The sequence below is a fragment of the Mauremys mutica genome, chromosome 6 (genome assembly GCF_020497125.1).
Source record: "Mauremys mutica isolate MM-2020 ecotype Southern chromosome 6, ASM2049712v1, whole genome shotgun sequence".
NCBI classification, from domain to species: domain Eukaryota; kingdom Metazoa; phylum Chordata; order Testudines; family Geoemydidae; genus Mauremys; species Mauremys mutica.
In genome coordinates this window covers 12,730,467-12,745,097 of record NC_059077.1, presented here as the reverse complement: position 1 = coordinate 12,745,097, position 14,631 = coordinate 12,730,467, and the positions used below count along the sequence as shown (strand labels likewise).

General features: G+C 47.4%; 1 protein-coding gene across 1 annotated transcript in view; it reads left to right on the top strand.

Moving 5' to 3' along the window:
• The first annotated feature begins 284 nt into the window (after positions 1-284).
• Positions 285-14,631, top strand: part of LOXHD1 (lipoxygenase homology PLAT domains 1) — a 281,541-nt gene continuing 267,194 nt past the window's right edge. The window contains exons 1-5 of the mRNA XM_045021840.1: positions 285-398; positions 3,053-3,282; positions 7,736-7,894; positions 9,801-9,949; positions 10,655-10,804. Of these exons, the coding sequence (XP_044877775.1) occupies positions 3,138-3,282; positions 7,736-7,894; positions 9,801-9,949; positions 10,655-10,804 (603 nt within the window). The 5' untranslated portion in view covers positions 285-398; positions 3,053-3,137. The remainder of the gene's footprint in view (positions 399-3,052; positions 3,283-7,735; positions 7,895-9,800; positions 9,950-10,654; positions 10,805-14,631) is intronic.

The window sequence follows — 14,631 nt, the reverse complement described above, 5'->3', positions numbered from 1 at the left end:
AATGAAGATGGGATCAAAGCGGGTGTTAACCAGGATTTCCCAGGCTCGCCCAGGGCCTGATTGGAACGCGGGTGCCTGGGCTCCACCCTGCCTGGCTGAGGCCGGGGTCACGCTGGAGGGGAGGGAGGGGAGCGGCTCCCCCAGGGCGGCGCTCGGGGGCGGCCGGGCCGGGCCGGGCTGAGGAAGCCGGTGGCCGCCCGCGGGGCAGCGCCGGGGGAGGTTTGTGCCAGGAGCGCCGGGCTCCGGCCTGGCCCGTCTGCCGCCCCGCCCTTCAGCCCGGCCCCGGCTCCGCCCAGCGGCGTCCTTAGCAACTTCCCCAGCCGCCGCCGCCGCCGCCCAGCGGCCAAGTGAGCCCGGACCGGGGCAGCCTCCCGCGCCCCGCAGCGCCCCTGCGACAGGTGTGTCTGTACCCCCCCCCGGACAGGGGTGTGACCCTCCCCCCCCGAGACAGGTGTGTCACCCTCCCCCCCGCGACAGGTGTGTCTGTACCTCCCCCCCGGACAGGTGTGTCACCCTCCCCCCCGGACAGGGGTGTGACCCTCCCCCCCCGCGACAGGTGTGTCACCCTCCCCCCCCGGACAGGGGTGTGACCCTCCCCCGGCGACAGGTGTGTCTGTACCTGCACCCCGACAGGCGTGTGACCCCCCCTGTGACAGGTGTATCTGTACCCTCCCCCCCAGACAGGGGTGTGATCCCCCCAAGACAAGTGTGTCTGTACCTCCCCCCCAGACAGGCGTGTCACCCTCCCCCCCCGAGACGGGTGTGTCTGTACCCCTCCCCCCCAGACAGGGGTGTGACCCTCCCCCCGCGACAGGTGTGTCTGTACCTGCACCCCGACAGGCGTGTGACCCCCCCTGTGACAGGTGTGTCTGTACCCTCCCCCCCAGACAGGGGTGTGATCCCCCCAAGACAAGTGTGTCTGTACCCTCCCCCTGACAGGCGTGTGACCCCCTCCCAAGACAGGTGTGTCTGTACCCGCACCCCGACAGGCGTGTCACCCTCCCCCCCGAGACAGGTGTGTCTGTACCCTCCCAACAGGCGTCACCCTCCCCCCCCGAGACAGGTGTGTCTGTACCCTCCCGACAGGTGTGTCACCCTCCCCCCCTGCGACAGGTGTGTCTGTACCCTCCCCCTGGATAGGCATGTGACCCTCCCCCCCACGACAGGTGTGTCTGTACCCTCCCCCCGACAGGCGTGTGACCCCCCCGTGACAGGTGTGTCTGTACCCCTCCCCCAGACAGGTGTGTGACCCACCTCTGACAGGTGTGTCTATACCCTCCTCCCGACAGGTGTGTCTGCAACCCCTCCCTTTCCCCCACCCTGACAGGTGTATGTGTGCACCTTCTCCCTGAGACAACTGTGTGACCCCCCTCCCCTTCCCAAGACAGGTGTGCCTGCACCCCCTTCCCCCCGAGACAGGTGTGCCTGCACCCCCTTCTCCCCGAGACAGGTGTGTCTGCACCCCATTCTCCTCTTCCTCTCCCACCCAAGACAGATGTGTCTACACCCCCTCTCCCGACATCTGTTTCTGTACCCCCTCCTCCTCCCTTCTCCCCCAAAGCAGGTGTGTCTGTACCCCCCACTCCTCCCCTTCCCTGCCTAAGACAGGTACTGTCTGCACCCCATCACCATCCCCCTCAAGACAGGTAGGTCCCCCCCATCCCCAGATAGGTCTATCTGCACTTCTCCTTCCGCCTCCCCAACAGGTGTGTCTTTACCCCTAAAGATGCCAAGTGGGTCTGCATCCCTTCGCCCACTCCAGTAATGGTTCCAGGTTGCATCACCTCCACTCAGTAATGGGGCCATCCGTGTCTCTAACCCCCACATGGTGTAATGTGTACTGCTGCAACTCCCTGCCTCCAAATAATGGTGCCTGGTTTGGGCAACTCTCCCTTCTGCCATCATGGTGCTAGGTGTGTCTAAACCCTTTCCGCCCAAAATGCGGTGCTAGATGTATCTGCAACACATGCAACACGTGCCCCCGAATGGTGTGGGGTGCATCTATAACTCCTTGCCTTGGTGGCTGTATATTGTTTTTCTTTTACAGCGGGAGTGGGCAAACCTTTTGGCCTGAAGGCCACATTGGGGTTCCAAAACTGTATGGAGGGCCAGGTAGGGAAGGCTGTGCCTCCCCAAACAGCCTGGCCCCTGCCCCCTATCCGCCCCCTCCCACTTTCCACCCCCTGACTCCCCCCCTCAGGACCTCCAACCCTCCCTGCTTCTTGTCCCCTGACTGCCCCCTCCCGGGACCCCCCGCCCCTAACTTCCCCCTGGAACCCCACCCCCTATCCAACCCCCTCGCTCCCTGTCCCATGACTGCCCTGATCCCTATCCACACCCCCGCCCCGACAGGCCCCCCGGGACTCCCACACCCATCCAACCCCCTCCCCCTGTTCTCTGACACACCCCCCCCCGAACCTCTGCCCCATCCAACCACCCCTTGTCCCCTGACTGCCCCCTCCCGGGACCCCCCACCCCTAACTTCCCCCTGGAATCCCATCCCCTATCCAACCCCCTCGCTCCCTGTCCCATGACTGCCCTGACCCCTATCCACACCCCCGCCCCGACAGGCCCCCCGGGACTCCCACACCTATCCAACCCCCTCCCCCCATTCTCTGACACCCCCCCCCAGAACCTCCACCCCATCCAACCACCCCTTGTCCCCTGACTGCCCCCAGGACTCCATGCCCCTTATCCAACCCCCCTGCTCCTTGCCCCCTTACCATGCCACTCAGAGCATCAGGACTGGCAGCCGCACCACCCGGCCAGAGCCAGCCACGCTGCTACGCTGCCTGGCAGGAGCTTGCAGCCCCACCGCCCAGAGCGCTGGCGGCATGGTGAGCTGAGGCTGCTGGGGAGGGAAGACAGCGGGGCCAGGGGCCGGGGGCTAGCCTCCCTGACCGGGAGCTCAAGGGCCGGGCAGGAGGGTCCTGTGGGCTGGATGTGGCCCACGGGCCGCAGTTTGCCCACCTCTGTTTTACAAATACCTTCAAAACAAATATCTTTGTGAATACTTGGTTTGAATGTTGTTCTTGCCATTTCACTAATGCAGGAGAGGTACTGAACCTTCAGGAATTTAATAAGACCCAGCCCCAGTCAAGATTTGTCGCCTGTGATCAACTGGACACTGACTGAAAATGCCAACCCAAATGCAGTATTATAACTCCTCTCCTTCAGTGACAGGGATTTTGCATCCCCAGACTGCACAGTGTGCCTTCGAGAAGATGAGACCCAGAGACCCCTATCCCAGTCATACCGCACCACGGATACAACCTTCCACGGGTAAGGGTGTGTGATGGAATCGATCTGGTAACTGCTACATGCTCTCATTGCATCTCTTTGGTTTATTCTGTGGCTGGGGAAACACAATTTGCAACTGGTAAAGTCTTAAAGTTGTGTTCTTCCATCAGTGCACATTTGAAACTTCTGAAGTGTACACATACAACAACAAGAAAAGCAGATCCCTTATACTGTAAACATCCTTCTATAATCGAAACATCATAATATGTAGGTTAAAAATAAAGTAGAACTACCGCTAACTCTTTTTAATAGACACTGAGTAGTGCATTCATTTACCACGAATGCATGCTCAAATTGTGATTGTGCAGGTGCAGATGACCAGTTAGATGCATACATGGCCATTTAAGGATGTAAAAATACTTGATCTGTGTATGTAGTCATGGTGTTTATGTACAATTACACACGCCTATGTGCACATTTTGAAAATCAAGCCTTATGTGACTTTCTCAAGGGCACACAATATATTAGTGGCAGAGCTGGAAAGGGTACTCAGGAGCAACATTCCTTGTAAACTGTCTGCATGTGTGGCCATGCAGTGATCTTGTGTCTACTGCACATGTCAGACCTGAGTAGTGAGCAGAGTGAGGAAGGCAGGGGTTCCTGGTAGGGGTGGGTGTAGGAGTTCACATGGGAAAAGGCAGGTGCTCCTGTGCATTTAATGACCTGGCAAGAAGGACGGGCTGTGGCCCCAGCTGTGGGGGAAGAGGCCTTGGTCTGTAGAGTAGCTATAGCAAGCACACAGCCTTCGCTACCTGGCTCACCCTTGTTGCCGCTTAAGGGGTTGCGCACCCCCACAACTGCATTGTAGGTCTGTGAACCCCTGTGAGTCTCCCCCACCCTGCCTGGAGAGAGACAATTAATAAATAATAGAGGGACGTGTGAGTTTGATCATCACTAGTCCTAGCAGTTCTCTCTTATGTCTTTCTGTTTCCTTATTATGAGATTAAGCTTTAATTCTTTTGGGAAACTCGCAACTATATAAACCACTGTTTCTGTTAGGATCTCACCACAAGATCTGTTTCTCTGCCACTTGCAAGTTTCTATTGAGATGAATGATCATTTTATTTTGCCTTAATCTTACTGTATCTATCATGCTGTCATATGAATCAGTGGTGTGCCCTTGCTTGGAATACTGTGTTCAGTTCTGGCTCAAAAAAGTTATAACTGAAGTAGGAGTTTAGAAATAGGAGATGGAAAATGTCTGGAGAAGTGGAGAGACTTCTGTATGAGGTGAGATGAAAAGATTGGATCTGTTTAGTTGAGAGAGGAGAGGAGTCGGAGGAGATATAATAGTGGTATGCAAAATAATGAAGAGTATACATCCATACAGTGGGTGCTCCTATTTATCTTTTTCAGTAATACGAGAACAAGAGGACCTTTAAACTAAAAGATGATACATTAAGAATTTCGTTTTAGTTTGGTCATCTTTATAGTTTTAGTGTGCTGTTGTATAAATACTTTCCTTCTGAGTGCATATATGTAGTTAGATCAGTGTAAGAAGTCTTAAAAAATAAACCTGTAAACTTGCCTGAGGACAAAAATATGCTGCCCATTGGAGTGTGTATCCCGCTCATTACAAAGAAAATTTAGAGGGAATGTTGCCCAGGAGTCCTGACTCCCATTCCCCTTCCTTGATGCTCAAATCTTTTCCCTAAAGTAGTCAAGGATGAAAATAACAAGCCTATTTAACAGTAAAAAACCAGCAGTTTGAACTAAGTAGGCACTTAGCTCGCCTGCATTGCCGAGGGTAGGGTCAAGCCCCAAATATAATTAAGTTTACTAGGTTTTTAAAGTTGAAATGTACCACAAGGAAGCAATTTGTGGTGAGTATGGCTAGGTGCTGTAGTGATACTGGGAGGTCTGTGGTGTTGTCATTATGTGGAGGAAGGGTGATTGTGCTGCAATGAGACTTATTCATGAGGAGCGATACAAGGTTTAGGAAACCAGACCTATGAGGAAAGGTTAAAAAAAACTGGGCATGTTTAGTCTTGAGAAAAGAAGACTGTGTGGGGGAGGGGGCTGATAACAGACTTCAAATATGTTAAAGGTTGTTATAAAGAGGACAGTCATCAGTTGTTCTCCATGTCCATGGAAAGTAGGAGACAAAGTAACCAGTTTAATCGGCAGCAAGAGAGATTTTTGTTAGATATTAGGAAACATTTTCTAACTGTAACTCTTCTGCCAGTCAGAGCTGGCAGCAACAAGGGCTGGGTTCAGTATCTAGGGGTTCCTTTTCAACAATACAACACAAAACCAGCTTGAGCCCCCACCCAGTGACCTGGGACAATTATACACCACCCCCTGGGTGCCTCTAAGAGGCAATAATTCCTCTCTTGCAGGCACAGAGTCTGAGTGTAGCAAAAAACTTTTAATAAAAGGAGGGAAATAATGTGGCATTGATTTGCGGAAACACTGCAAACAAGGTTTATAAACATAAACCCCAAGCAAAAGACCCACCACCAAGTAAGTTGGGCAGTGTCCTTTTCCCCTGAGATTATTAAGTCCAGCAACACAAAAGTCCCTTTAACGTGCCCAACCCTTCTCTGCACCCCACTCACAGTTGCTGTCCTTGGACAGTGCAGACCCAGAGTTCAGAGATGCATCTGCAGAGTTCACCTCCCACCTTTGGTGGATGCAGGGGTGGTGGTGGTAAGGAGGCATCTTACTCGCTCTGCTGCTTAGGCACTCACTTGCTGCCTCTCTCTCTGTGTGGCTCTGCTCTGGCACTCTCTGCCCACCACCCATCATGCCTCTCTACCAACCACCCTGCTGGCCATGCCAAGATGTCTTCAGCCCCCTCCCTCCCCACTTAACACAGCTCTCAGTGATTTCAGCTGTTAGTGGGGGAGCCTTACTGCTGCTGCACAGTAGGCAGTCTCTTGCATCAGACACACTGTCCCAAAGCAGGTCTGAAACTTACACTTAAGGTTTCAGAGATATCAGCTCTGCAGTGTGTAATGAGACTCTCAATTGAATCTAAATTAGCTCTTTTATTACACAATGGAGAGCAGAAGGGTCAAATTGTGTCTATCACATTAGACAATACTCACACCACCAGGTACAAGTACTTATCACTACCATTGCTCAACTCGCTGGGTTTTGGAACCCATGTCCCCTGCCTACCGAATGCCGTTTAGGTGAGGGTGAATCCCTCAATTGGGCAATGCCAAGTACAGTTCTGCTGCCCTTGATTCACACAACAAGGATAACAACCGTTTATTACTCCTGCCCCAATAACAAGGAGACTGGGGATTCCACACCAGCCAAAAATGATAATTTGGGCAAGCAATCCCATCATGATGAGCAGCTAGGCAGGGTGGGTGTGCCCATGCAAACAAGATCAGCTCCTGAAGTCCTTTTCCACAGCTCACCACTAGATGTCAGGGGAGAGCTCATTCAGATTCTGCTTACATAACTATAAGGGTAAGTAAGTATATTTCAGAAAGTTTGTACAGTTGCACCCCAATCTAGTACAAGATAAGATGGTTTGACAGAACAATGAATAGGGCTGTTTTGTCCAAGATATCAGGAACAAGGGAGGTAACAAACAGATGTCTTGAAACATGTAAGGTGGTACGTAAGCTGTGTGTCCCCGTTGTTTGTCTCAGTCTACAAACGTCCGGGTACGTCGCCTCAATCCTTTGTGTAGCCTAGCAGAGACACTTGCTGCTGACTGAGACACTCCTTGCCACTGGGCTCCCATGTGTTAGTTGTACCTGTAACCATGGAGTCAGGGCGCTAGGACTGTGCCTTGAGGGCAATGAACCGGGCCGAGTGCATTTGTCACTGAACCGTGACTCTGGTAGTTCTTTATGAGTTACACCGAGGTCTGCTGAATTAGCATGATCAGCTAGTCCACGGAATAGAAGCACTGAGAAGCCTGACCAGTATTACTGAGGCAGTGACTTTCCAGCCTTCAGCACTTAACAACACCTGGGTCCTCTGAATCTAAAAACCTGAGCTTCTACTGCCTGTACTAAGAGGCCTAGATCTGTTAGAATAAAGGCTGTCATGTCTACAGGGGAAGAGAGAGCCACACTGTGTAAGGCTGGGTTACACATGGCCCAGTTTGTGTTGGCCAAGATTGCAGCTAGTGTATCAGGGACTGAACTGGGGAACCCTCAGAGCTGAACATGTGAGTCTTGACAGCGTTAGCTGAAGAGCTGGGCCCTGTAGCTGGGGGCTGTGTCAGACTCACATCTTATGTGGATTGGGTACGGAGGGGGACATGTAACCCACACTGACGTGTGCGTTACACACACAATACCCTCCAGTCCTAGCTCATCAAGGCGTACCCTCTCCACATACACATCTTGCTGACGGACTCACCTCTTTCACAAAGCCCACAATGTTTTTTCAATTATAAACCCTTTGTCATCTGTCACTTTTAGAAGTTGTGACACAACATTACTGATGACTATTTGATTCTGATTAGGATTCCAGTTCCGAGATGTTTCACCTCTGCGAGACAAACCTATTTGGAATGACCCACGCAACAAAGCAGATGCTTGGACTAAGTCTCTCCGGAGATATAGGGTAACCTTGAATCACAGGCCTGTTGAATCTGTGCTGAGCAGAAAAGCACCTTTTGCAGGTAAGTAAATATTTCTGTTTCAGTTGACACAGTAAGAACATGTAATGATCTGGTGATTCCCTGGCTGGGATAATTTGAACGAGGTGTTAAGAATTAAATTTACTGAAAATCTTTGTAAAAGGAGCAGATTTTGACTGTGGGTTTCAACGTGCCTGTTATTAAATATAATAAATCCTACTGACATCACTGTCTGTGACATGTACCTGACATGTATCTGACTAAGAGAAATGTGTACAGAAGGATTTCAGAAGACTTTGTACCAAATGGCCACATTTCTGAAGCAGTACAGTAGGTCATGGGTTCTCAGACGTTTTAATACTGTGCACACTTTCAGTCAGTTGCAATTGCTTTGCCTTCAGTGTGCCCCAGAATCCTGTGTGTCATATTTTCATGGCATTTTTGTGGAGTTGCTATAGAAAATGGTGCAATGATAATGGAGCAAGTCCTTAGAAGAGTAGAGACTTGCAACAGGAGGTGGTTCATGAGCTGCACTTATTTTATTCTACCCAGGTTTTTGTACTGTGCCTATCACTTTAATACCATAGAAGCCTTATGCAAATGATTGTGTCCCACTGTGAGTAGCGATAGGAAGGTGGATCCCTGCCTATAAGCTGAGAACTTCTGAAGTAGATCAAAAATTACTATTCACTCCAGACTGTAAAGCCAGTTTACCAGTTAATCCTTTTGCATTATTTAGAAATTCCTTTAGCAATGAATTCTCAAACATGGTGTTAGTTAGTTCTGAGCTGTTGTTGCAAAAAGCAGGCTGACTGAGACATGTACATATATTCTCCCCTGACTTTGCTATTTCTTTTGATTTCTATGATTTTTGCTTTTTAAAACATTTATCAAACATCTTTAAAGTCTTTATCATGTATATGGTTAGAGTTCAGTCTTGAGAAGTGCTAAATACATTCAGTTCCCATTGGGGAACCAGGCCCTTTGCAGTTTGTATATATTTAGTATATATAGTGCAAATTTTCATTGAGATTGCTATTGAGCTTTGGCATCTGAAATTAATTAGTTCTATGAATAGGAAGCTTCATCTTTATCATGAGGAGAAGAATTAATTTCTGAGGAAAAGTGAACATATTCATTCTCACGTTAAATGTCTGGAAGAATTTTTGTATGCAGTGTTGTTGTAGCCATGTCAATCCCAAGATATTGGAGAGACAAGGCAGGTGAGGTAATATATTTTATTGGACAAACTTCTGTTGGTGAGAGAGACAAACTTTCGAGCCACATGGAATTCTTTAGCTGAGGAGGAGCTGTGTGTGGCTGGAAATCTTGTCTCATCAACAGAAGTTGGTCTAGTAAAAGATATTACTTCACCCACATTGTCTCTGGAAGACTTGTTTACCTTTTTAGACCTTTACACTTGTTTCTATTGTCATCAAATGCTGTACCTGCATCCGAGGAAGTGAGCTGTAGCTCACGAAAGCTCATGCTGAAATAAATTTGTTAGTCTCTAAGGTGCCACAAGTACGCCTGTTCTTTTTGCAGATACAGACTAACATGGCTGCTACTCTGAAACCTACAGAATTCAGTTTCTTCTACAAGAAAGAGGATATTATAGCTAGAAAGACAAAATAGGGTGTGCTAATTCCTTATCATTACAATTACTCTTCAATATTTCTTAATTTCCATTACCTAGCCATTTTCTAGATGCGGTAATAATACCAACAATTGAAAAAGAATAGCAGAAGAGAGTTTAAGGAAACTGTGGGATTTGTCCTCGTAATCCTTTAAAAAAAATCCCTTTTACTATCATTATGTAATCCAGACACAAAAAATATCATCAAATGTAAAGATGCTGTTATATTATCCTAAACTTGTAACCTATAACACGAAGACATGGTTTTATATACTTGCTATAAAATGCCTTTTATTTATTCTGTTTTTGTAGCTCGAACCTTAAGTACTGGCTTGAGTGGTCATAGGTATAGAAATGGTTGTGTTGTGTTGCCACAATATAGTTCAATGAATGATCCCCACTTGTTTGACTACTATGCCAGGAAGTTTGGACTGCGGGGGACTACCAGGTGTCTTCCAGTTGTACGTACTGTTTTATTTCAGTTTTTGTCTATTCCACATTAGTAGGAATAATATTATGTTTTTATCTAACCCTTCAGCCTGAAGAATTCCAAAGCTCTTAACAGCCATGTGTGTATATAATATATACAAATATAACATTCACTTCATGCCTTGCTGAAATGCAGCCACTTCTGGGGTGAAATGTTTAATGCAGGCAATAACATTGCACAACTCTGGAAGATGCATAGTAAAATAATGCAGTGTCCAAGCTTTAGGAGGATTTTAAGCAAACTGGAATTTGATCAAAACACAGAATAACACGCTGTTGCAAAAATGTGCTGTGAAATCTTTAATAGTCACAAGTAGTCAGTATGTCGTACAACCCATTTGGACTTCAGCACCATTCTCTTTCAGGTGATTTTGTAAAATAATAATAGGGCTATGTCATCCTATTTAACATTAGAATTTGTACTTTCAAAGTAGTGTATCACCTTATTTATTAGACAATTGAGAGAGAGAGTAGGAATTATATTTATGCCAAGGATTCCAAATGTTTGAAAAAACAGCACAAACCCCACTTGCTTTACTTCTATACACAAAACAAACTCCCCTCTCCCCCACACTCCAAAACAAAACAAGAAAAAAACAAAAAACAAAACCCTATACAAAAAAACCTATAAGGTTTCTCAGCGATAATTTTTTTCTTCTGTTTTTAAACTTCTTAAGTCTGATCAAGTGAAGAGACGTCACCAAAGTGCACCCCAATACAGGTACAAGAGTGCTGGTACCGGATCCAGTTCTGCAGTGCACAGCAAAGTGTTATACAAAGTCACTGTGAAGACTGGAGATAAGAGAGGTTCAGGAACTGATGCCAGGGTAAGAACATTTTAGGATCTTTTCTCTTTATATTTAGCAATACTGGAAAAATAATCCTCAAACATAAATTTGATTTACATCTGCTATAAAACTTCAGCCATTTAAAAATCAATTACTGGTGTGTTTTAAAATACAAATTGTCATTTTCTGTATGTGCTCTTTAATACTAACGTGGGAGTAAGTCATACGTGTTTCTAAAGTGGGTCTTTCAGAAGCCATTAAAACAAGGGTTACTGATACCCACTAATCTGAACCAATATTAGTTCTGTCATTCTGGCTGGGGGACCCATTAATCAGTGTTTATCATTTTCAACTGTCTGATTTCTTAAATAACCATAATAACAGTGTAAAGACAAAAGGATTACAGGTTCTGTTTGCTGTGAAGGAGACCAGATATTTGATTAAAGGATCCCAGTTATCCATCTAAAAAAAAACAGGAGTACTTGTGGCACCTTAAAGACTAACAAATTTATTGTAGCATGAGCTTTCGTGAGCTAAAGCTCACTTCTTCGGATGCATAGAATGGAACACACAGACAGGAGATATTTATACATACAGAGAACATGAAAAGGTGGAAGTATGCATACCAACAGGCAGAGTCTAATCAATTGAGATGAGCTATCGTTAGCAGGAGGAAAAAAAACTTTTTGAAGTGATAATTAAGATGGCCCATAGAAGGTGTGAGGAGAACTTAACATAGGGAAATAGATTCAATTGGTGTAATGACGTTGGGTCATTACACCAATTGAATCTATTTCCCTATGTTAAGTTCTCCTCACACCTTCTATGGGCCATCTTAATTATCACTTCAAAAAGTTTTTTTTCCTCCTGCTAACGATAGCTCATCTCAATTGATTAGACTCTGCCTGTTGGTATGCATACTTCCACCTTTTCATGTTCTCTGTATGTATAAATATCTCCTGTCTGTGTGTTCCATTCTATGCATCCGAAGAAGTGAGCTTTAGCTCACGAAAGCTCATGCTACAATAAATTTGTTAGTCTTTAAGGTGCCACAAGTACTCCTGTTTTTTTTGCGGATACAGACTAACACGGCTGCTACTCTGAAACCAGTTATCCATCTGTAATTTATATAAAATAAGCCTGAGTCAGTTGGGTTCCTAAAGATTCCTTATTACCTCTTTTTAAGCCCAGTATACCAGGCATAAACTCTGCATAAGAAGGCTGAACAAGATTCCCCTCAGAACTCATCAGTTCATTAGCTTTGAGCAACTTTGAGCTCTCTGCTAATTGACAGATGGATTTCCTTCATGCTGAGTTTAATGGCTTGCTCATTGACAGTGCAGAGAGCTACCACAACCTAAATGAGCCCCATTAATTGAGTAGTCTAGCAGTTGTATGTTGCCTTTCTGTTCAGTGATCTCAAACAGCTTTACAACATTAATGAACTTAGCCTTACAACACACCTGTGAGGTAGTTATTGATAAGGCTACAAAGGTCACAAAAGTCACAGATTCTGTGACATCCGGTGACCTCCATTACTTCAGCCTGGAGCCATGGTGCACAAACCCTCGCAGCTCCCAGCTGTGGGCGGTGGGGGGACCTTGGAACTCCGACATGCAACCTGTGGTGGGGGCCCCCGGAGCTCCTAGCCACGGTGAAGCTGTCCCACTGCAGGTAGTGTGGGGACCTGCAGATCCCCATTTTGTCACAGATATTTTTAGTAAAAGTCATGAACAGATCACAGCTTCCGTGAATTTTTCTTTAATTAATCTTAGCCTTAGTTATTAATATATCCAGTTTATACTTTGGGGGGGGGGGAAAGAAGGGATGGCTGGGGGCAGAGAGAGGTTTAAGGGCTTGATTTTTTCCCTCCAGTGGCACTGAGCACCCACAAATCCACTAAAGATCAATGGGAGTTGATCGGTCCCTATCCCTTATGAAAATCAGGCCACTTATTTAGGTGTCTAAATATTGATTTGGGAGCCTAACTTTTAGACCAAAATTTTTAAAAATTAGTGCTTAGAGACTTCCCTGGGGTCACACAGGAAGTCTTTGATGGATTATGACTAGATCTTGGGCCTGTGTCTTAAAGAGAAAACTGCCTCTTCTCTCCTGCAACAGTAATTTTAAGAGTGGGATTTATTAGGCTATGTTTTGTTTACTGTGGAAAATTACATTGAATTTAAAATCCTTTAACAGGATGAGAGTAAAAGAGTGTCTTGTGTTCACTCTCTGGATCACACAGGCATGAGTTCATAGGCAGCAGGTTATATACGTTTGTGGTGCTCAGACACCAGGAATATTCTGGGGGCCCTGCTCAAGCAATATTTGGAGCTGGGTCTCTCCCCTGGCCCTGCCTGGATCGGGCCCCGGCCCCCGCGGGCCTCTCCCCCTCCCCCGCCGCGTCCCTGCCTGGAAGAAAGCAGCGCGACCCTCTCCCGTGCCTGCTTGTGCTGCCGGTGTAGCACATTCCTAGCAGAACTGCTGTCTTCTGCCCCAGGGTCCTAGTGCCTGTCAGCCACTAATGGCAAGGCAGGCTGCCCTTACCCTGCCCTTCCGCCCTAGCCCTGAGCCTCTCCAACGCCCCAAATCCCTCAGCCCCAGCTAGAGTCCGCACCCCCCTGCACCTATATCCTCTGCCCAGTCCTGAGCCCCCCTGCATCATGAACCCCTCATCCTCAGCCCCACAGCTCTCACCCCTGCACTCCCTCCTATCCCCAAACTCCCTCCCAGGACGTGCACCCCCTCCCCCTTCCCACACACCCCTTCCCACCCCCAAACTCCCTCCCGAAGCCTGCACCCCTCACCCCCAGCCCAGAGCCTGCACCCAAACTCCATCCCAAAGCCTGCACCCCTCACCTCTTCCTGCACACCCACCCCCTGCCCCAGCCTGGAGCCTGCACCCAGCACCCAAACTCCATCCCAAAGCCTGCACCCCTCCTGCATCCTAATCCCCAGCCCAGGACCTGCACCCCAGACCTCCCCCTCCAACCCCCCTCCCAGAGCCTTAGGCCAGTGGGGGCGGAGTTGGGGGGGGCGGCTTTTGGGCACCACCAAAATTTCTACAAACTTGCCACCCATGCATGAGTTGAGTTCATACCAGCAGTCCTTGGCTAAAAGAATGTGTCTGCTTCTCACTGACCCCACCTGAGAATCCTGCTATAGTCTTAAAAGATTAAAAATTAAATCAAGGGCCTAATTTTGAAAAGTACGCAAGCATATTACTTGTATATTGAACATGAAAAAATGCATATGGAAGCATGTGTAAGTTGCACATGCGTTTTTGCACTTACAATATCAAATTGGATCTCAGCGACTGTTTGGGTCCCCAAAAGGTAAAATTCCCCAAAGTGCCCAAATCTGACTTCCAAAAGAAACTTGGGTACTTAGGCTTGGCCTACCCTAGAAATTTAGGTCAGCATAGCTACATCACTCGAGGGTGTGAAAAATCCATACTCCTGAGCCATGTATTTAAGTTAAGTCCCTGTGTAAACAATGCTAAGTCAATGGAAGCGTAGCCCTTCTTTCATCAACCTAGCTACTGCCTCTCAGGGAGGTAAATTACCTATGCCGACAGGAGGGGTTCTTCTGTCAGCTTAGGTAGTGTCTATATTGAAGTGCTAGAGTGGCACAGCTGTTACAGTTTCAAATGTAGACAAGCCCTTAGTACCCTAAGTCCTATTAAAAATTAATGGGACTTGGGCTCTTTTAAAAATTTTACCCTACTAGTCAATTTGCATGCATGGTGGTAGTAATTATATCTGCAAATTAAGCACACATTTTTAACGTGCGATTGTGTGTGCACATTTTTGAAATCCAGGTCTTTAATCTGTTGCACATTTATCACTGCTCATATGTTTTTACTA